The sequence below is a fragment of the Hyposmocoma kahamanoa genome, unplaced genomic scaffold (genome assembly GCF_003589595.1).
Source record: "Hyposmocoma kahamanoa isolate Upper Pololo Valley unplaced genomic scaffold, ASM358959v1 66, whole genome shotgun sequence".
NCBI lineage: Eukaryota > Metazoa > Arthropoda > Insecta > Lepidoptera > Cosmopterigidae > Hyposmocoma > Hyposmocoma kahamanoa.
Window position 1 is genome coordinate 13,144,320 of NW_020653854.1, and position 24,387 is coordinate 13,168,706.

A 24,387-nucleotide genomic window follows, 5' to 3' on the forward strand; every position below is an offset into this window, starting at 1 on the left:
GATACGAAGTAATTGGACGAACTTAAATCTTCAAATCAAGATCTGAGGGGCACTGCCGCTGTCGCACTGAAACATAAGTTGACAAATCTCACGTGTCTGAAATTTCACCAACACCCTCAAAACTGAAACGCAATAATGCTCACATTGCTTTTAGGCGGCAGAAATAGGTAAGGTGGCAGTACTTCCCTACTCTTTCACAAGGAGCTCTACTGCTACTAGAGTTATAATACATACGAATTGTAAAGCCTTGGAATATCGTACTATATATCAAGATTCAGGAACTATAGAAATGGCCATCCATTGTTACTTGACTGGACAATAATACGGATCGCAAAAACGTGAACGTCTCCAAAATTGCTGAAAGATGTCATAAACAAAATTTTAACAAGAAAAATGACGGAATACACTACGGTGCAATCGACACAATAGTAAACTGAACAAAGTAACCTTGAAAAAAAACGATAAGAAAACTTCAGGAAAGACTAAAACATCATATTAACAAATAATATTTATAAAGTGCATTACGACAAAATAAATTACGGATTAGTTGCTATATACCGCTTTAAGAGGTTTCCAGTGTGGTGGACTGAAGAATAAATTCCTAATTAGTATAGGCACAAGCTCAGAAAATTCACGTTTCTCGATTGATGGGGCAAATTGCGGCGAATCTATAGAAATTTAACAACCGCCATGATAAGATGGAACTGCCTAAAAAATTGTAGCCTGCTACTTACAAAAAAATAGTCTGAGAATTAATTAAGCATAATCTCCAGATAATAAAATCGAAGAACTGAAACGCCTAATGGCAGCATAAAACATACACGACAAAAAGTTGCACCCTTCCTAACACAATTTATCTGAGCGATCACAGGACGACAGGTCTTTTGCCGAATATTTCTCTTCTGTATTTGATAATATCAGCTACCTTGCGATACACTTTCATACACAAGCCTTTTTATGAGTAAATTTGATCTTTCGGGGAAAGATGTTTTGCGACAATTAAGAGGTAACATTTATAAGCCAGGGTCCTGATAGCCAGGTCTCCACTAGTTGGCAGAGAGCTCCTTTCCAAGGAAGTGAAAGAGGACTAGGGTCTGCCCAAGCTCAAAAGCAAGTAATGTTTTCGCGATTTTTACACATAGGAAATGAAACTATTTTTCCAGATTTAAATCGCGTATATATGTTTTTTCAAACAAACCAACGGTTCGAGCCCTTTACAGGTTCCATGGTCACGTAACCATGGGCCCAAGTAATGTGTCAAATTACTATCCTATATCGAGTTTGGCTTGTTTCTCGAAGGTATTCAAATTGAACAAGAGTAGTGAGGTGGATGTGGTCTATACTGACATTTCCAGCGTTTTCGATAATCAGTTATTGTTTTCTGGAAGAAAATATAAGGGAGACGAATTCCATGCCTCGTTGTTGAATGAATGCTAATCCAACGTGACCTCAATAGGAAACAGCAATGATGTCTTGATAACAGTATGGCTAAGGCCATATTAAAATGCAGCTTTATGAAATACACCAGAAAGAAACTGCTGATCCCATTCTCTGAATTTTAAACGGTATACGTTTCCAGTGAGATTCAGAACGAGTTGAAATTCATACCTCATTGTAACTTCCATACATCAGCGCAAATGTTGAAATTCATTAAATACTGCCAGGAATCAAAATAAACTTGTAAAATGCGCAAGCGCAAAACCTTTTGGGATATTATTGTAATAACTCTTTATTTCACAAAGAAAAGATACATGAAACACAAGTTATGAAGGACATATACAAAGGTGAGCTTATCTCTAGAAGAGATCTCTTCCAGCCAACCCTAGCCTAGGTGAAAAATGAAGTCTGCGGGACTAATTATTGTACAATAAAATTTAAATTTAAATGTGAGTAAGAAAAAATTTAATTATATATATATATAGATATATATATATATACATGTAAAGGATGATAACGTATAGATATGACAGACATACACACCACCATGAACTTTATATACATAAATACAAACATAAGCAGAATATATATTATAATCTAAACAAATTACTACTTCATAATATATGTTACCTATTAGCTATCTAACGCGTTCGACAGGTAGTGCTCTTTTAATTTATGTTTGAAAGATGCCACCGATGGACTATCACGAATGCCAGCTGGCAGTTTATACCACATACGAGTTGCACTTACCGTGAAAGAGTTGTGGAAGAATTTCGAGTTGGATTGGGGATTTATTAGTGATCTAGTGTCACAGGTACGTTTTGGGCGGAAACTGGGCGATAAGGGAGAAAAACGAGAACACAGATAATGAGGAAGCTGGGGGTAATGTAGAATTTTGTAAAGGAGACAAATAACGTGCATATCTCGGCGAAGTCGGATTGGTAGCCATTTCAACTTAGTCCGAAATTCAGAGACACGGTCATATTTCCGTAAACCGAATATGAAACGGATTGCCAGATTTTGTAGGCGCTCCAGTTTGTTAAGCAGATCCTCAGTAGCATCCAAATAACAAACATCGACATAGTCGAGAAGAGGAAGTAGTAAAGACTGAGCAAGCATAACCTTGGTATTGAATGGCAAGAAGAATTGAAGCCGCTTGAGAGAATGGTAGGAAAAATGCATGTGTCGACTAACCTCATTTACCTGCGGTCTCCAAGACAGTGTATGATCGATTGTCAGACCCAGGTTCTTTGTGTTATCAGCATATGCAAGACTCACTCCATTATACGAAACCTTGGCGAGATTATGAATGTCCAACCTACAGTAAACTCTGTTGCTACCTACTATTATTGCCTGTGATTTCGTAGGGTTTATAAGCAAACCAAACGCATCAGCCCAAGACTTCACCACAAGAAGATATTTATTAATAGCTTCAATGGCAGATAGGGTATTAGCTACATCAAAGTGTCTATAAATTTGCACGTCATCAGCGTATAAGTGGAACGGAGGAGTTATTCGTTTTGTGAGTTCATTTATGAACAGCGAGAAGAGAAGAGGTGAAAGTACACCCTGAGGCACCCCTGAAGTCAAAGGAGACCATTCAGAATAAGTGTCCTCATGCTTGATCCTTTGAAGGCGATTGCGGAGGTAGTCTGAAAACCAAGCGATTGCAGCAGGGGAGAAGTTAAGAGAGCAGAGAACGGCAAGAAGGATGTCATAGTCGACAGAGTTGAACGCACTGCTGAAGTCCAGTAACACAATAATGGTAAACAATCGGTTGTCCATGGCGTGGCGAATATCATCCGTGACGTTAAGGCAGTTACTGTGCTATGACCAGGACGAAAACCGGATTGATATGGACTTATAAGATCATAACGAGAGACAAATGAGAAAAGTTGTTTATGAACAGTGCCTTCAAGGACCTTGGACAGGAATGGTAGGATGGAGATAGGACGAAATTCGGAGAAAGCCGTGGGAGTAGCGGATTTAGGGATGGGAATGACGTGGGCTAATTTCCAGTCGCTAGGAAAGACGCCAGTTGCAAGTGAACAATTCATAATGTGTGTGATAATTGATGTAACGTCATCCAGGATAGGTATCAGCATGTCATGGCAAATACCATCTTCACCCACGGCCTTGAAAGTAATGGATAGGATACTCTTCTTAACCTCACCCTCAGTGACTTCGCGAAAAGAAAAAGGCTCATAAGCAGGACGTGTAACAGTGCCCAGAGAGGTGAGCGTGGAAGTCTTGATAGAGTCAACAGCTGTAAATGGCGAGTTGGTAAAGTATTTGTTGAGTGAATTAAGATCAGGTAAGTCAATAGTACAGTCACGATCTCTACCCACTCCAAGTGATCTCAAGAATTTCCAGGTTTGACCCATAGACAAGCCTTCCATCGACGAATGGATGTAACGCCGTTTGGCGTCACGACACAGTCTGTTGCAGATATTACGCAGCCGTTTATAGGAAAGCAAATTATCGTCATCTGGAAACCTCCTAAGGATCGACTTGGCCTTGTCCCTTCGTTTCATGTTTTTCTTTATTGATGGTGTAAGCCAAGGCGCAGGCAGATGCTTAACGCGCACTGGTCTGAGTGGGGCATGAGAGTCATACAGCTTTATTAACAGATTGTTAAAAATGTTGATCTTCTCATTTACCGTGTTAGCTTCAATCAGTGCAGACCAGTCAATATTAGAAAAATCCTCTCTCAAACGATCCACACAAACGCTACCAAAGCTGCGCTGAAAAATGACTTTAATTCTGGGTTTGGGAGTGCATACTCGGTAAGATAAATATATGAGGTCATGATACGAGAATGGGGCAGTGGTTTGTCCATGCAAGAGCACTGACACTGGTTTCGAAACTATCTGGACATCTAAGAGTGATGGTTGACAATTGGGGGAATGATAGGTGGCAGTGAGTGGGAGCAATACAAAGTTCACTGCAGATACAAGGGGTTAAGACGTGAGGAACGGAAGTTATTCTTTAATAAACAAGTATTAAGATCATCCATCAATATTACATGGTCGTAAGAGGCATTCAAGGATTCAAGGGTTGTCTCAAATAAGTCAAAATAATTTACATTAATACTAGGGCTATAAGTAACACCTACTAAGATATTGGTGTAGTGTTAGTTGTCCAGAAATAGATACTCTAAAGACCCAGGGTAAGTGTTAGGAGACTGGCTGACAATGGAGCATGGGATGTGGTTCTTGATGTAAATACATACACCACCACCACCAATCCCAACTCTATCGTTACGATATAATTTATATCCATTGAGTGAAAAAAGGGGGGATGGAGAAGAAGGTTTAAGCCAAGATTCTGAAATTAAGATTACATCAACTATGCCGTTGTTGAATGACGTATTTAATTCGGAGATGTGTGCAGGGACACTTTGCGCGTTAATATGCACTAGGTTCAAGAAATTGGATTTTCCATAAAATATTGATCGCAGCTTGACATCTAGTGAAGGCCCATCGGAGTCAGAAGAAATAGAAAAATCACTACAAGCACTTTCAAATTCTTCAGATGAGCTATCGGTAATATAACTAGAGTTTATAAACATAAATATAAATTAATAAATATGTAAATTATAAGTAATAAAACAATATATGTATACACCAAAATACTACAAATAAGATAAGCAAAATTAAGAACAATAAAAAATAATAAAATAAAATAAAAAAAATTTGATCACCAGGGAGAGTTGGCAACACAATAACAGTAAAGGCAAATAAATTTATTTATTAACAAAATCATCATAGCCATAAAGTTACAATTCATAACTCGACTTTATTTTAAATATCCTTAACATTTCGACTGGATTACTTGAATACATAGTTACGGAGAAAAAAAAATTATTTCATTATCAGTTTAAATTTTAGAAGGAAACGTCACATTGATATTTCTACTGAATGAAGTACTCTAATCCAAAGTTACTAAAACAAATAAATAAAAAACAATTACGAAGCAAAAAATTTTAGAACGAAAAATCATATTGACAGTTTGAGCTGACATTAAGCAAATGAGCAAATCAAATCAAATCAAATCAAATGTTTATGGGGTATAATTTTAATTTTCAAATAATGAAATACCTTATTATTTTAGAGGAAGGAAAGTAACATAAAGCGGAGGTACCTAAATACAAGTTAATGTTATAAATACGGAAGTAGAAGTACCTCACAATAAACACGATAATTATATTGGTTGATAACTTAGCCGCCTGCAGTGGATGGAAAACTGGCCTGGAGCTTTTGTAATTCACCAAACTCCGTGATTTTTCTTCTGCTTTTGTCCGGCAATATCACTACTATGGTACCATCAGACGACCAACAGTTTTTAATGCCGAAATGCTTACGGGCCATAGCAAATATAAACTTTGTCAGAAACTTCGACATGGAAATTCTCGTGCCCTTTAACGCTGTTTTGGCCTTCCATAGGACTGATCTACTTTTATAAGTCGCAAAACGAACTAACACAGGGCGAGTACGGTCTTTTTTAGCGGTCCCTAGTCGTTGACAGGTCTCTATGCACTCTGGTCGAATTTGCATTAACTTCAATCTACCGCCTAGCACCTCAAGCACCCTAGTAGTAACGTTCTCCTTATTGTCCTCTGGCAAACCATGAAGCAACAAAACCTTACGCCTAGAACGTGTCTCCAGACGATCCATACCTGTGTGGAGAAGATCCAGCTGCATTTTAAATGTTTTGACCGCATTTACTATAAATGTTTTGAACTGCTGATAGTCTGCAGAAAAGGCTTTAACCGTTTGCAGCTGGGCAGCAGGGACCGATGAAATAGTGTGTTGCTGAAGAGCCTTTTCAAAATCCTCCATGCGGGAGTGAAAAAATGAAGTGAGGTCTTGAAGTGTATCACTAACTTCAACAGCATCCATGGCCAGCAAACAAGTTCTCCAGGACCCAAGTGATGTGATACAAAGTGGTGGTTCTGAGAGGTTGTGATTGTGGTGATATGGAGAAAGGTGCAATTGAAAATTTGTTATAGCCAACACTCACTGGCATATATACTAACACATTTATGTAAAATTATAACTGTAAGTATACTTAAACTATTTAAATAAATTAAAATATACAGAGCAAATTCCAAGGGGTCTTATTCTTTCGAAGTACCCGCGTTTTTATTATTATTATTATTATTATTATTATTATACCATACACGTTATTATTCCATGGTTTTTTATTTTTTATTTATTTATTTTTTAACGCTCACAATCAACATAGCCCCGCACTAGGGAAACCCTGTGTCGCGGGTGCCATGGACACACACATAGATAACCACAAATTACACCCAAACTCACGAGAGAAATAAATGTAGGCCATACAAATATTTCTCCCGGCCCGGGAATCGAACCTGGGACCTCTGCGTGGCAGTCCGGCATGGTAACCGTTCGGCCACGGAGGCAGTTTGGAGCCCATATCACGCTATATACGCGCAGATGATGGAGATCTTTCAACCAACCTTCACACTCGCTTTCTAACACAGACAAACAGTATGGCTGACGTCCTTACTGTAAGAGCACTCTTCACAGGCTGTTTCAGGACTGGTGGTTTGTCTATGAAACATTTAGTAACACGTATCTCTGTAGTAAAATCATGTAAGCTGTGAACTTAATTGTCCCTCACTAGCTTCCAAGGCAAACGGTTCATGAGGAGTCTTAGATATGTAGTTTATGCTGCACCAAATACGACAATATACAAATTATGCAACGAATACAATACCCTGTGCGAAAAGTGCAGAGACAGAGGTATCTACTACGATCCATCTTTATTTGGAAAGTATTCAGCATAATCGAATCCTTAATATTCGTAGTTACAAAAATCAAGGAGTGTATTTTGCAATATCTTAAACATTTAGACTTTAAAAACAATGAAGTTGTTTATATTTTAATTAGTAGTATTTTAATGCTCTATTGAACTTTTTATTTGTCATGTACGTAATGTATTTTTGTTTTTCGATTGGTAGGATCAAGGGCATGTCAAACTTGACACTTAAGACTTAAATCCAACTCTATGCCGATTACGATAAGAACGGTCCAAAGGACAAAGTGTCAAGCTTGACGTGCTCTTGACTGTACCAGAAATGTACTCATTATCGTTCTTTCATTTCGTCACTACAACAACCGCAAGGTTGAAGTATTCATATCCGCCAGAAGGTACTAGAACGATTTATCAATGGTTGCTGTAGGTACTTTCAACCATTCCAGAAATCGTTATACAAATTGCAGAGATTAATTGTTCTATTTGTGAAGTTAGAACGAAGGCTTTCGTTAATTAATTCGCGAAGCTATATTACAAAGGCTGACAAAATACGTGTCAGCTAGATTATACGTACATTGTATATAGACAGGGAAAGTCGCCAATTTCCGAAACACGAACAAATTCAATAGCAGCACCATTTTGCGACCCTTTTTTACAAGACTTATTTTAATTTAACTTGAAATGAAACGTGATCAATTAACAGACAAGACCAGCACGACGATAATTCCTGATATTAGGAAAAAAAAGTTGATACTGCGTCAAATCGTTGATCCAAATACATGTAAATAGTTGCGAATTGCGACATTGTATCATCGTGAACATAAGTTCTTATGGATATATAACATTCTGTGCAACAGCGAATGTCCAGGTAATTGCTTAATTTTGAAATTAAATACATTTCAGTATAATAAAATTTATTTAGGCACAAGTAAATAAACACACGCTTGATAAGTTAAAGCATAATATATATATATATATATATATATGTGTGTTTATAATATCTAGTGACGGGACGAACAAGTCGTGCGCCTGATGGTAAGCTACACGCCTGTCCATAACAGTTGCAGTCCCACTCAGAGCTTTAAATCGCAAAGATCTGAGGGGCACTGCCACTGCGCCCGTCACCCTGAGACACACGTTCACAAGTCCCATGTGCCTGTAATTTCACCAGCACCCTTACCATTCAAAACCGGAACACAGTAATGCTGACATTACTGCTTGGCGGCAGAAATAGGCGAGGTGGCAGTCCTTCCCTGGACGAACTCTTTCACAAGGAGGTCTACTGCTGCTGAAACCATTGCCGAAACCATTACTGAAATTATTACCGTTTATTGTATGACAGTGAATATTTCTAAAACGCAACAAGATACTCAATGCAATTTTAATCGAATTGAACCATTTTAATGCAACTACCTAAAACAAATCCTTTCTTGTGATATTGTTCATTCCTTATTACATTTCCCACACGATCCCTGGCTACATACCTCGGAGACACATTTTTTTGAAGATGGTTAACAGTTTCTGTTGCCGGTTGTACCGATTGCCCTTGAGCAGTGACATCCGCGAGCACATATCGATTTTCTAAGTACCCGATTCAACTAAGGCTTCACTGTCCACACGTCACTTACAACAGTCAACAGCAAGCAAAAATGAGCCTTACCGTTTTTGCTTTAGGTTAAATTATCCGTCAACAACTCTCTGACGTAGTAAAGTAGTAAGCGAGTAATTATATATAGGCATTAGCGTAGAGATGGGGGCACGTGACACAGTTACTTTTGTAACCGATGTTGTACCAATAGTATTTTATCGACACCTGTTCTATTCAATATAAAAAAGTTGTATCTATATGTTTTATCTGAAGTGATTTGTGATGGGATGAACTCACGAATAAGTTCAATACCAACATTACATATTTATTTAAGAACGTAGGTAAATTTATAAAACTCATGAAAAGCGACGTACGTACGAGTAAATGCCTTACTTATGTAATAAACAAAGATAAAGTTGATCTAAATTCATATTTTTACAAGTTCTTTTCTGCCTGTGTGTTTTTATGCATATTTTTATTACACCTAAATCTTCGTTACCTTAATTAACTTAAACCTTCGTCGCCTAATTGCGTTTCGGAGACTTTTTTGATCTAATGAGAAGCACTAGTCTAGGAAAGTACACCTGTTTTAAATTTACATAAATTCCCGTCTCGGGTAATGCAATTTACATTAATTCCCATCCCTATTCCTCGAACTGCTATCGACAAGTCGAATGTAAACACGAAATTGTCACAAAGTGTTTTAGTACTTCATTAAATGGACTCAGTATTTATTCACTAATTGTAAACAAAAACTATAGTCGTTACTTTATTGGCTGTGTGTCTTGTTTAATTTTTGATCTCATATTGTATCTATAATTCATTTAATTTAGGTGTTATTGACTTTGAATTATTACGTATCAATAAGACTACATTACATGTCTGAAAAAGTTAAAGAGAGGAGGTGTAGGAATAATAATAATATAATGTACAGTGTTTCTTTTTAAACGGGACAATATAGAAAGATCCGAAATCGCAGAAGATACAAGGAAACTATCTTAAGAACCATTAATAAATCTTTTTTTGTGAAAACAATTTGGGCATAGTCAATTTTTTGAACAAGCGTGAGTTGTCCATTAAAATAAATAAAAAAAATTTTTAGTACTGATCGACTCAGTTTTATGTAAGAATCATTTCTTTGCATGGGACGAAAAAAATCAAGACACCAGAAGTCAAATTCAATAAAATTATTTATCGTCCAAAATGAATAAAATGTACTAATTTCTTTTTTAATGCTGATAGACTCAGCTTCTTATAACGATGATTTCATTATATATGGGACGAGGAAAATCAGGACAGCGGAAATTGGTCAAATTTAATAAAATGATTCTTCATACAAAGTTAATAAAATTTATTATTTTTATGTTTTATGCTGATAAACTCAGTTCCTTATAAGAATGATTTTATTGTATTGGAACAAAAGAATTGGGACGGCAGAACTTGGTCTAATAAGTTATTCTTCTTTCTATTCTTCATTGTCTATGATTTTTTTTAAATTTGACCGTCTTCTAAAGTTCCATTTTTTTCTTTCGATACAATTAAATCATTCTTATAATAAACTGAGTCTATTAGCATTAAAAAAAGTTCAGTATGAAAAAATATTTTATTAAATTTGACCAACTTCAGCTGTCCTGATTTTTATCGTATCATACAATGAAATGACCTCTCATGAAACTATGTTGATAAGAACTAAAAAAAATTTTGATCAATTTTATTTATTTTTATGGACAACTCACGCTTAATCAAAAAACTGACTATGCCAAAATTGTTTTCACAAAAAAGTAATAGTTCCTAAGACAGTTTCTATCCTTCTATGGATTCGGGTTTCCCCATACTGTCCCATTTAAAAAAACACTCTATATATTAATATGCATATTTCCATTCTGTACTATTTGGGGTTAAATTCAAAATTAAATCTAGGACAATAAAACTTCCATCATCATCAACCCATTTATACGCCTCACTGCTGGGCACGGGTCTCCTCTCCACGCCGCCAATGTGCATTGGGGACTTCGGACGTTTTTGAGGGTTGTGAACTTTCTTCGACGTGCAAGTTTCATCACGATGTTTTCCTTCATCGAATAGCAATTTGAAATTATATTTCACACATACTCGTAAATTTCAAGAAACTCAGAGGTATGAACTCACGGCCTCTGTTTGAAAGACGGTAGGGCAAACCATTAGGCTACTACGGCTTCATAACCAAATAAAACTTGCAATTTGTTGTTTTTGTTGAACAAGTTTATGTAACGAATATACAACGGAATCCACATGAGGAATCTTAAGTTAATCGAAAGCGGTCTGATGAAACCGTGACCTTACTATGACATACTAGTAATCTATCCTTAAGTATGTGCTCTTCCAATTAATCTCAACACTGATGCGGTAGCTTGCCATCCCGGCATTATTCCTACTACCGGTAGACGAAAAAGCCATCCTAGCAAAGCTGGAATCTGAAAGATTAACTCCTGAATGTGTTCCCCTGACGACAAACACGAGAAAATTTCGAACAATCTAATTCGTTGTAGGAAAGAAATGTAACATTCTAGTACGAGATTATACAACACTATTAATGAGAAAAAGAGCACATATCGAACCCGGAACGGAATAGATACGTACATCACCATCTGTACAAATAAATAACTGTGATTGGCACATCCACAATGCAACGGTGTTACGAAAGCTAGACGGTAGCCGTAAAACGATCTTAACTAAGTGAAGCATCAAGATTGCTAAGGCTTACGTAGGTACAAAGTTACGTAATCGCGTATTGCCCAAGCGCATATTTGGTGAAAGGTTTTTTCAGATATCCTTTGACCTTTATTCCGGCTTTTGAGAAACTAGTCTTGAACACGTTTTAGGTGGGCCAAAACAAAGACATTTATAGACAAAAGGTCGTCATAAGGGTAAGATAAAAGCTACGATAAAACTCTATAAGAAATGTAAAACATGGTTGAAATGGAAACACTCCGAGGATATTAGAACTCACAAACCTAAAGCCAGGATGGAGGACTACGCACTAAAGAGATATAGGAAGGAACCTCTAGCAGGATGTTTGTGTTTATACAGTACAGGATCTAATAGGATTTGATTTTCTACTTAATGTAAGTAAGAGCCATATATTCGAGTGGTCTAGGAAGCCTTACAGTAACAAGCAGCGTAGTAGAGAAAGGCATAGTGCTGTAACAATTATATAATATTGTTCTAATAACTTTCCAATGGGTTGACCTGCATTAGATTATAATCACACTTTTTTGTTCGTTTCAAAAACGAATACAACAGACATATAGGCGGTTTCTAATATATAACACTATAAACATAATAATGAATACAAAGTTAGTACATTTCAATTGCAAATAAAAATAGAAATATGCAATACTGTTCCTAGTTACGATATGATCGCCCTATGTCTCTCATAATAATAGAAAACGTCTAAATAATAATAATAAATAACTCACACACTCAACATAGCCCCGCACTGGGGAAACCCTGTGTCGCGGGTGCCATGGACACATACATAGACAATCACAAATTACACCCAAACTCACGAGCGAAATAAATGTAGGCCAAACAAATATTTCTCCAGGCCCGGGAATCTAACCTGGGACCTCTGCGTGGCAACCGTTCGGCCACGGGGGCAGTTAAAGGATAGATATTAGCTACTAACTACTTGCAACCGCGCGGCGCACCCTTCATTTGTTGAGCACGTTAGGAATCTTATAGTCGGTCTTTTTTAATGATGGAGTAAAGTGACAGTTCATTGCAAAAAAGTGTTGCCTGCATGCCGCAGCCAGTGATTGCAGTCGATAAATATTATATCGACTATCGATTAAATCTTGGTTACGCTTATGCAATAAATAGCCGAACTGCTTCATTTGGATTGTCATCGGCAACTGCTAGGCACAGTTTCATTTAAATTCCAAAATCTCATTTAAATGCTATAAAAATAAACTCTTTAAAAAACATAAAAAGGAAAATTGACGCCTTCAATATGAAAGAAAACAATCGCTTTTGCGCCAGCCGTTTCTCTAAGTCATATTGAATTACACCATAAGTATAATTCATATACGTGTACACACAATCACGTCTCTCTACCAACAAGGTGGGGATTTCAGGAACAGCTCCTCCTACTCCTTTATACAGTGTTTATTTTAAATGGGAGAGTATGGGGAAATCCGAAACCATGGAAGATACAAGAAAACTATCTTAGGAACCATTAAGTCTTTTTTCGTAAAAAAAATTTTGGCATCTATGCCAAAATTGATTTTAATTGACTATAGTCAATTTTTTGCTCAAGCGTGTATTGTCCATAAAAAAGATTAAAATTGATCAACATTTTTTTAGTGCTAACCGACACGGTTTCATGAAGAGATCATTTCGTTGTATGGGACGAAAAACATCGGGACAGCAGAAGTTGTCAAATTTGATAAAAAGTTTTTTTCGTACAAAATATATATCCCAAGCAACTTGATGCACAGTGAACGTTGACAGTCAATAATAGTATAGATAAGTAAATTATCTGTTATTGCATGAAGTTTTTTTGGCGGGCTCAAGCCGATCACAGAATAAATGTGTATGTGTACCTTCAAAAACCAAACAATCGTTTATTTTATTCTGTACGGAAGCACTCTTATTTAAAAATACTAATTTAATTAATGTCTCAAGAACTATAATTTAAGACCTTAACATTTTATAGCGGTCCAATGTAGGTATTAACTACAATGGAAAAAATTATAAAAGAAAAAATCGATAGTGGAAACTAAAAGATAGCACAATAAAATGCCCAAGAAAACTTTGTACGGGTCTGGAATTTCCGTTCAGTACAACATAGGAAATCAGGTTAAGACTCACAACATAAACGTTGTACGTTGAAAGTACTACTAGGCTAGACGCGTTTGAACACTATACGGGCTTCATGAAGTAGACGTCAAGGGCAAAACTTAGTCATTGTTAGTGAGAAAAACTGATGTACTTACTGTAATTGTATAATATGGACACATTAGTGTGACTGTAATATAAAGTATAATTGTAAGTCAATGTATAAAGCGTAAAAAAATTATGAATAGACAATGGCGGTAATTTGTTGTTATTTCAGCCATTATTTTTTTCTCTTTATTTGCTTAAATGAGACAGCAATTCAAACAAACCTACCAAATGAATTTTAATCGAAGTCATTTATTTCATGAATTTAAAACCGTTATAGAATAAGCAGTTTTTCAACACTCAAGAAACAAACTTATTAAATTTATAAATAGATATTCCATTAATGAACTTGCAACTTCGATTTTTAAGTTTATCGTAATCATGGAGTTAATTATTAAAGTTAAAAAGTATTTGTAATTCACATACAAGACATACATATAGCTATTGTTATTTCCAGCAATACATAAAACTCTTTTATGATATCAAGTGACGGGACGAACAAGTCGTGCGCATGGTGGTAAGCGACACGCCTATTCATAACAGTTGCAATGACACTCAATCGCAAAGTTCTGAGATTACTGTACAAAAATGAAAGTCATAGCCATTGAAATAACAAAGTAATAACGTTAAATCCCTATCCTGTGAAATTTGGTTTAATGCAGAAACGCGCATTTTACGAATACTATATACGCGGATTTGGATTATCCCCGACGATAAGTTGACAAGTCCCACGTGTCTGTAATTTAAGTACCCTTCAAACCCAGAAAGCAATAATGCTCGTATTACTACTTGGTGGCAGAAATAGGTAAGGTGGTTGTACTTCCCTGAACGAACTCTTTCACAAGGGACTCTACTGCTACTAGATCCGTAAATATAAGAAAATACTTGTGGCTTTCCACAGTTTCCCGTCAAACTGTTTTCTGTTTACGTCAACATACATTATATTAATGGTTCCTAGTATCAATCTTCTTTAAATGTCACGTCACTTATTTATTACATTAATGCATCATTGAGAAGATGTAAAATCATAAATGGGTTGTAATTGTAAATCACAGAAATCTAAATGAATTGGCAATAGAAATCGCATAGCTTCGAGCTACGGTGACATTGTCGCCGCACAAGTCACACCTATTGCACCAGTACTCAAGCTGTCATTTAGTATCGAAACTTCAACAGTGAAACAGTGTGTAAAAATGGTGTTTCGCAGCATAACTAATTACGGAAACTCTTCCACAAGCTGTAATTATAGCAATAAGGGAATTACATTTAGGGAATTACAAGCACAAAAGCTGTTTTTATTAAAATAAAATTATTCAATATGAGAATCAGCTTATTCATGTAATAGTCAATGTGAAGATACCATTGCTGTTATAAGCTGTCAAATATCTATGGTGTCACACACCGCACGGATCAATGTAATACGTTATCTACGGTATCGTAATTTTAGCTAGTTATGTAACCACAATCTTTTTGTTTCGATAAATTATCGACATAATTGTTTTGTGCGTACAACAAATTATGTGTATTTGTATTATCTACCCTTGTTATAGTAACGCAAAAACGTAGGTCGGTAATTTATCGACATGTAAAAATTATGTGTTTAAACATTAAAAAGTTTTAGATAATTGATAAATCTAAATAAGTGTCAAAGTTGAAGTGAATTACATCATTTACGTTTCATACATATTTTTAACAGAATGACAGGGAAATGTATGTAAATATTATTTGTTTTTAGTTTCCCCAAACGTGTCGATGTTAAAGATAAATGAATATCCGATATATTAAAGACACCAGGCGAAAGGAACTGGTTTCTTACTATATATAGTAAAATTTACTAAGTACATTTTAATGAAGATGACTTTAAACCTACAATAAACAATAAATATTTTATTACACATTAATTGGATCGATAACATAAACCTTATTATTAAAACAAAGACAAGTGTTTTAATCATCGACCATGCTTCGTCCTTAAAGATCATGAAAAACGAAATGTCAAGTCTCGACCATAAGCAACAATGTGGCGAGACCCGTTTTCAAAGAAATAAGCGTTGTTACACTTGTAGTGCCTGTTTACTTAGATTTCTGTGTAAATCAGAGAAATCTGAATATATATTTAGGTTTCTGTGTTATAAATAAACTGTAAAATGTATTGTAGCATTTTACAATATCATTAAATAAATTAAATCATAGAATGCAAAAACCATGCTTCATTCGATGTGTTTACACTGTACACAAAATCCATATTTAGTATTATTCGTAAAGCAAAAATTTGAGTACAACACTATATATATGTACATATATCACGTTGAAATAATAGCTAAGAGGCTAACTATCTAATCTGCGAATGAATTATTGATGATACAAATATCGAACAAACAAGGAAACTCGATTGGACTCGAGAAACAGTATCTACAGCCATGTTGAGGCAATAGACACTGGATCGAAGGAACTTTTCTTTTTGGTTTTAGTTTTGTATCAGCAATAATAACAAACATGTGGAGTTTTTTCACAAATAATCTCAATACAGAGTTCTAAAAAAACCGACTCAACCGACCCAAAGAATTCGTGGAATTACATCTATTTGCCAAATTTTGTTAAAATCGGTTACCGGAAAGTACGCGAAGCCGGATTCATCACACAAAAAAGAAAAAACATAGACGAATCGAGAACCTCCTCCTTTTTTTAAAGTCGTTTAAAAATAGAAGAATATGATGGTTCTGCTTCATAAATATCAGACAACGTACCTGAGCCACAGCATCCATAGCCATCCTCTCGATATCCACGTTGTAGAAATTGAGCTGCGGAGCATGCCGCCTCCTCGGGCGGAGATCATCGTAGTACGCCACAACATCATTGATCGACACCACTGGACAGTCATCCGCCGTACTGCACCCACTGCTTACCCCGTCCACACCACTGTCTGAATCACCCTCTCCCCCAAAACCTTCCTTCGAATCTCTCCTCTCTCCATAACTCTGCTCCGACCCTTCCTGGTACCCAGACTCGTTCATATCATCCGGGGTCACGATTTCAGGAATCTTGGTCGTGTCGTATTCGTACCCGACGTCGTCGTCCACCGCCCTGTCGTCGAAATCCGTCATCATGTCCGATAAAGAAATCACTTGGAACCACCGACTGCTAGCTACATGCTGTTTCAACACACTGGTTCACACCGTTGCGCCCTGTGAATAAAAAAAAGAACAGGTTAGATCTGTTGATCTGGTACGCTGATCCTGGTAAATTTATAAAAAAATATGTTTGATTCTTACTAACTCATCATGGTATTCGAGACTGTTTATACAGTTAGTTGATAATATTAACATTATTTTATAGTTTTAAGGCATCAGTGACGCTGTTGTTGTTTAAACAAAATTATTATTATTTCCCCAGAACTGACAAAAATGAGATTTGACTTATGTTGTCAAAGAAAAAAGATCACCGTCAAAAAATGTTATACGTACATTTTTTATTAATTGAAAATCAATGATCTTCTATTTATTGAGTATAATATAACTAAGAAATAAATAAAAAATTGAATGCATTTCATTGAGTCCGTGTAAATGACAAATAGGCACTTCAAGCAGCACAAGTACGTCAATGACCTAGACACTGACCAAGTTTTGATAAAACACTTTCCGACCTCAGTTTACAAATTGTTGAAACTAAACATCGCAGTGAGACAAAACATCTGAAAATACTCTCTGTTTCTACAAGAAGGCATAAAACTCAGCGTTAACACTTTCACTGGTAGAGGAGGAAGCAGCGAAACACATTTTTTGGAATCAATGTCTTATTTACTCAATCAATTGTTTCCTGCAGGAGAAGAAATTCGTTTAGAAAATATGCCATAGTTGCACCCCCTGTCCAGCACTTAAATTTCTATCCTAAGGTTGCCTGGAAATAATTATTACTTAGCAATAAGGCCGCCTGTTGTACATTAGCTTACTCTGTGATTCACATTATTGTTCTGTGTTATCATTATAATTTTTATTGTGCAATAAAGAATATTTCACGCACGTTAAAATCATTAAACGGAATGAAACACCCATGACGTGTTCGATATTGACTGTTATTTTTGAGTTCGAATAAAGATACTAGTAGATGTAATAACGCCATTCTGTTATTTAAATGATTTATTCGATTGTAAAATTCCTGTAATATCATACAACGTGGTACTTAATTTTTCCTTTATTTGATGAAAATAGTTGTTCTCTGCTTGAGTTATGCTTGAGTTACTGTACTGACACGAGACTTTACCCGACGAACCAAGACGGGTTCGCGTCGCGACACTTTCGCTGAACGCAACAAGTCCGACCCGACATACTGACCTTATCGTTTATATTTTTCTAACATGGACTGGGTCATGTGGTCACGTCTACCATTCAATTTATTATATACGTTTTATTAGGAAAAAAAGTCATAATTAATTTCCAGCAGTTACACAAGCTGATTTTTTCAAAAGAGGCAAACAAATTTGTTTAATCAAATTTTTTTTTTTCATTTTCTTCTCACTTATATCCTCTTCGGCTTAACCTGTAGGGCTAGCACGACAAGGCGCGACTTGAGCGAGAGCGACATAAAGCGCGAGATACTGCTTGTCCCGCATAGAAATCACGCGCTCTATGTCGCTCTCGCGCAAGTCGCGCCCTATTGTGCTAGGCCTACTGATGGACAAGTGAAATAATTTTCTGATTCAATCGCTCAAATTCTTGTTTCGCATGTGTAAAAAAGCAATATACGTTGTTACGAAGCATAGGGTTCGAAAACATCGAGCGTCTTGTAAGTAAGACTAGTGATTGTGGGGCGTGTTACCTACTCCTATCCTATCCTATTTTATTTTTATACTTTTATTTCTACAATTTATAATTTAATTTTAATTTGCAGTATATTTTATATATTTTTCATTATATTTATTTGGATATTTTACGTTTTGTACATTCATTGCATATTTATCTCATAATTGATTCATTGAGTGTACACGCCACGCAAACACTACCCATATATACACTATCCACACAAACACTCTAGCTTCACAAGGATTGACACAGACACACAATTATTCAGTTGTTTGGACAAAACTTCCATTTTTAATTTTTCAAACTGCAAACTGTGGATAACTTCAATTAGTTTTACTAAATTAGCATAATTCCTGAATTGTAACTCTTGTGAATATAAACTGTTGTTGACCCGAATAAGTAAAAGAAATAAAAATAAATAAACAAATACTCAGTTGTTGTTATTAGATGTACGTACAGCTCAACTTAATTTTGACTATTTTCCTTTGAGAGTGATGCAATTAGATAATATAGAACTAATTTCCAAAGTTAACATGATTGAAGAACGACACTAATAAAACCTCCGACGACGACCTCCGCGTTCCGTCGAGAGGCTTGCATACTGTTTTACATGGTGTCGCCATCTCTACGGTTGAGGGTTCGATCCCCGGCTGGGTCAATTTAGGATAACTAACTTTTTTATATTGCCTCGAGTCTGGGTGTTCGTGGCAACGTCGTTGTTTCCTGTTTCTATAATACAACTGCTTTAGTTAGTTATTTTGGGATCAGAGAAACATATGTGATGTTGTCTAATATTTAGCTAATATAAAACAAAACGTAATAAAGATTTAAATCTAGCAAAATTTACATAACATTGCTTGGCCTTGTCTGAAATAATTTTTGGATTAACCTGTAGGTAACGGTTTAGGGTATCACGTTTGAGTGAGCGAGCTAGAAATTTGCAGCCCAACAAAAAGGGTCGGTGTAGCTAAAAAGCCTCCTGCCATCTACAGGACAATATCCGCCCAGTCATATTTTATTTCCATTTTTGTTGTAGTAACGTAAACAAATTCTTTTACACTTCACTAGTTCGGAAAGGCTTTCTTTCTCATTAGAAATCTACGCGCAAGAGCGCTTTTTCCACTCTAGCGCGGAAAAGGTTTATGAAATTCGAACTTGACGATGGACTGTGGTGTACCGAACTTTTTTCTTCGATGAAAAAGAAAACATAATTGCACGTTTTACTACGCGATTTGTCTTACATTACTTATTATGTAATATACATCCGTTAGTATATTTTATTCTTATTATTGCTTAGAGTCAAACTTAACGTGCTGTTGACTGTACAAGCAAGAATAAAAATTGTTGAGGTGTAAATTCAGGCCGCATCCGAAGTTAAACTTTTTCTTTTGATAAAAAAACAGATGTTTTATAGTTCAATTGTTTTTCTTTCATCTACCATTTTCCTCGCTATAGTGAAGTGAAAAGTGAAAAGAAAGTAGGTACGTTTCGCTCGGTAGCAAAGTTGATTTGCGTCTAGTGCCTTGAAATCTACTGCGTAGCGAGCTACGCTCAGGATTCTCTCACTTAGCATCCTTCCCTGGCTCAGATTTAAATACAAGCACTCGCGTCAAACAATAACTTTGCAGCCTTGCATAACAAATAACTATTTTTTATGTTAAGATATACTGCTGCAATATATGCATTTTAGCAAAATTAGTTAACTATATGTATAACCAGAACCGATAAGGGTCGAGCGGAGTTCTATAATGAAATCCCTAATAGGACAAAACTTTTTTGAATGATTCCAAGAGACGGGTCGAACAGGGTGCGCGCCTTGTGGTAATCGACACGCCTATTCACTCTCAGTTGCAGTGCCACTCAGAGCTTTAAATCGCAAAGATCTGAGGGGCACTGTTACTGGGACTTTGGGAAATAAGTTGACAATCCCATTAACTTGTAATTACGCCAGCACCCTTAACAATTACTTTTTTATAATTAGAGAAAATAAACAAAGTGTATACATTTGCCACACCGAAAGTGATAGTTTTTTATATAATGCCTTTTCCAGACCATCACAAAGAGACTAATTACAAACTCAACTACAAATACGTCAATTGAAAATGGTTCGCTGAGTAAATCCATATAAGACCTCAATTGTGCTTTTACGGTTCATCATGGAGGGACTTTTTGGATCTGACTCCCGTCGTCCGTATTAATATTATTACATATTACAGTGGAAGGTTTTTTTTTTGTACAAGAAGGGAAAGATTAAACTTGTTGTAATACGGTTAGAAATTCACAATTTTTTGGTTTTGCTTACACTGAGGAACAAAAAGGCTTCCTTTAAATAAACTTATGTTTTATATTGAAATACTTAGAAAATATATTAGTTAACGTATATGCGATATATATACAAATATAGTAAAAAAAAAAGTTTTCCGAGGTTTCGAGGAGGTTAGGTCACTTGATATTGTAAAAAAAAAAAGATTACATATATTTCTTGTCACGCATTTGTTAACATTTTTCCGTTGAAAAAAAGTTGATATTTGCAATACTTGTAATTTTAGAAGAAGAAGAAGAAGAACCTAAAGTTAAATAAAATAGTTCGCGCGATATATATAAAAAAATATAATTCCTTCTCAAAATACTACCTCAAAAACCGTTTTTTTTTGTTACCAGCAATTTCAAAAATTCTAAATTTTGCAATCTTTACATCTCAAGTAAAATGTGTGGAGGCCGTGGTGTATACTGCTGTAGCTGTTATATCTTACACGTGCTGTGGATTTTGACGACCTCGGTGGTCGATTGGCATGCACACTGGTTTTCATGGTGTCACCATTTTTGAGGTCCCGGGTCCGGTTCCCGGTCGGGTCAATGTAGAAAACTAACTACTTCACATTGTTTCAGGGTCTGAGTGTTTGTGATAACATCATTGCTTCCGATTTCCAAAACACAAGTATCTACTTACTTTGGGGTCAGAACAACGTATGTGATATTTACGATGCTGTAAGACTTTTTAGTACGAGTTAGCCCAGCATGATCGCTTCCTTCCTTCCTTCAGAGACACCTCTGAAGCGATCATACTATCATGGTACACAAGTACGGTGCAGAGTGATGGACTTAAAGGCTTAAACGTCAAGGGCTTAAAAGTCAATAGGCTTAAAAGTCAATGGGCTTAAAAGCAATGGGCTTAATCGTCAATATAGTGTTTTCCAATGTGACCCCATAGAACACTTACAGCGAAAAAAGAAAGTGTAAAAAAGCCTAATAATAATTTTACACTGTGGATGCATAATGAATTAGCATTGTTATGACCCGGAATTGGAACCTAGACCTAGACTTATTCAACAGGTGGCAACCCTAGTGACCTAGTTTTTGTGTCAAGGTTACTGCAACAAGTGGGCGAAAGTATCTCCTCCAATTACAATGATAGCATGTGATTCCCCAGATTTCCTTGCCAATAGGGAGCAGAGTGTTCAGTTTTGTATAATAATATAACCTGCTTTCAACTATTGATTTCACATTCACAGTAAACAAAAGGTAACACTTACTAAACTGTACTTGTAGGTAACTCCAAGATTAGACTCTATAAAAGACTAATTTGACATTTCAAAGGAAGCATTCAGTCGAGTTGCGGATAACATAAACTAAAAATATTTTAATAATGAATGGATTCAGGCGTTACTTTGCGGAAATCCATGTTTATGAAAATGGAAGTAAATTGCCATTACGTGAATCCAATCTTTACTGGACTGGACTGTTAAACCATGCAAAATAGCGAAATATTTTTTCCATACAGTTAATTTTGCTACACTCCCTTCGCATAAAATCAATAACACAAGCGCAACTACAGTCAAAACACCACCACCAAAAATATACCCGATATGTGTTTCGCCTCTCTACAAGGCATCCTCAGTAATTGTTGATTGTTCGCCGCGTGGTCAAAGAATTTTTTCAGTAAAATAATTTCATTCTAAATTCCATTTTTATTGAAAGACTTTAATTTAAATCTTTAAAAATTTATCAAATTAAGGTAGATAATAAATTGCATGAAATAGCTATTTTTATTCTATCACGACGTGGCAGAAACGCAACGTAATTGAATTTTTTCCGAACATTGAGGCTACAAACGAAAGCAGTTCGTCACCTTCTTTTTCTAACGAGTAGTGACCGGGAAATATTGTTTCAATGTCGAACAGATTACCTGTTTAGTAACAACAGATGACAAAATAATGTCTTTATATTTACGAAAGCTTTAATTCGACGTTTATAAAAAGTATTCAGGTAGGAACATAATGGAATACTACAACTCAAAAATTGTCCGTATTAATAGCGTATTAAAATTGTACACGATAATGTATGGTAAATTCTTCTACTAGTTCATAACGGAAATGGGTTATTATTTATTTAAACAAAATATTGTTAACTAGCAAAAGCGTTTTGTTTATATATCAATATTTTTCAAACGTAGTCAGACTACACTATAGATACACGAGTTATTTTTTTACAGAAAATTCTGACTACGCAAGGTTTTGTAAAAAAATATATTGATGTATAGACCTACTCAGCACTAGGAATTTTTAACTCGTTGGCAAAGTTCCAGTTTCAATGCCTACATAAACAAACACTTGAAGATATAATAATAATCCAGACAATAACTTCAAATTGTCTTCTTTGAAATGTTGTGCGCCAATGATTCCAAATATTGTAATATAGAGAAAGCTATTACTTATTTATTTTTATTTTTTTGTAATATCAAGTGACGGGACGAACAAGTCGTGCGCCTGTTGGTAAGCCACACACCTGTCCATAACAGTTGTAGTGCCACTCAGAGCTTTAAATCGCAAAGATCTGAGAGGCAGTGAGTGCACCCTGAGACGTAAGTTGACAAGTCCCATGTGCCTGTAATTTTACCAGCACCCCTTCAAAACCGGAACGCAGTAATGCTAACATTACTGCTTGGTGGCAGAACTAGGTAATAGTAAAACTTATACTAGCTTTATGTTAGCCTGGTCTCACTTTATTCAAAATCGGAAAAGGCCGATTGCGTTCTGAATGGAATGTCATAACATCTATATGTGTCTATACCCAAATAACGGTCCAGCGGGGCAAGCACGACAGGGTGCAACTAGCGCCAGAGCGACAAGAAGCGCGAGATACTGCTATTCTAGCAAAGAAATCCCGCGCGCTTTTTCTATGTCATTTTTTACGTCTTATTATTAATTATGTCGCTCTCGCGCCCTATCGTGTTAGCCCTTTATACGTCTCACTGCTTCCTGCTGCCTTCTCCACGTTGGCCCAATGCGCATTGGGGACTTTCCACATTTTTCGAGGATTCACAACCTTCTTCGACGTGCAGGTTTTATCACGATGTACTCCTTCACCGAAAAGCTCATGGTAAATTTCTCAAACACTCAATACTAGAAGAAAAACTGAAGAGGTGCGAGCCCAGATTCAAACCTACGGCCTTTGCTTGAGAGATGGTAGGTTAAACCACTAGCCTACCACGGCTTCAGTTTCTCATAATTAAGACATTTTATACGAATTTTAATTTTATTTCTCTCCACAACGTAACCCGAAATTTTTCTGTTTACCTTCAATACATACCCAGCCCCATAAGCACCCTAAATGCAATCAGTGCCCTAGTCCACAAGGATTGAATACATCAACGGCGTCCTTTTATTTTTTTCTTTGCCCTTCGCTTTAGTGTTTCTGTCAGCAGTAAAGATTTTTATAAAATATAAGGTAAGATTTAGAGTAAACAGATAACCCTTTTCCGTGCTACACGCAAAACAACACGTAAACAGTTATGCCAAAAATAAACGACCTTGAACTTATTAGAAGAAATTATACGAGCACTTGTTGCACTGGCAT

General features: G+C 36.1%; 1 protein-coding gene across 3 annotated transcripts in view; it reads right to left on the bottom strand.

The window, feature by feature from the left end:
- Positions 1–24,387, bottom strand: part of LOC113232098 (terminal nucleotidyltransferase 5C) — a 304,794-nt gene that overhangs the window by 249,010 nt on the left and 31,397 nt on the right. For all 3 annotated transcript variants that reach the window (XM_026466734.1, XM_026466733.1, XM_026466731.1), the window contains exon 2: positions 16,480–16,917. In XM_026466734.1, the coding sequence (XP_026322519.1) occupies positions 16,480–16,839 (360 nt within the window). In that variant the 5' untranslated portion in view covers positions 16,840–16,917. The remainder of the gene's footprint in view (positions 1–16,479; positions 16,918–24,387) is intronic.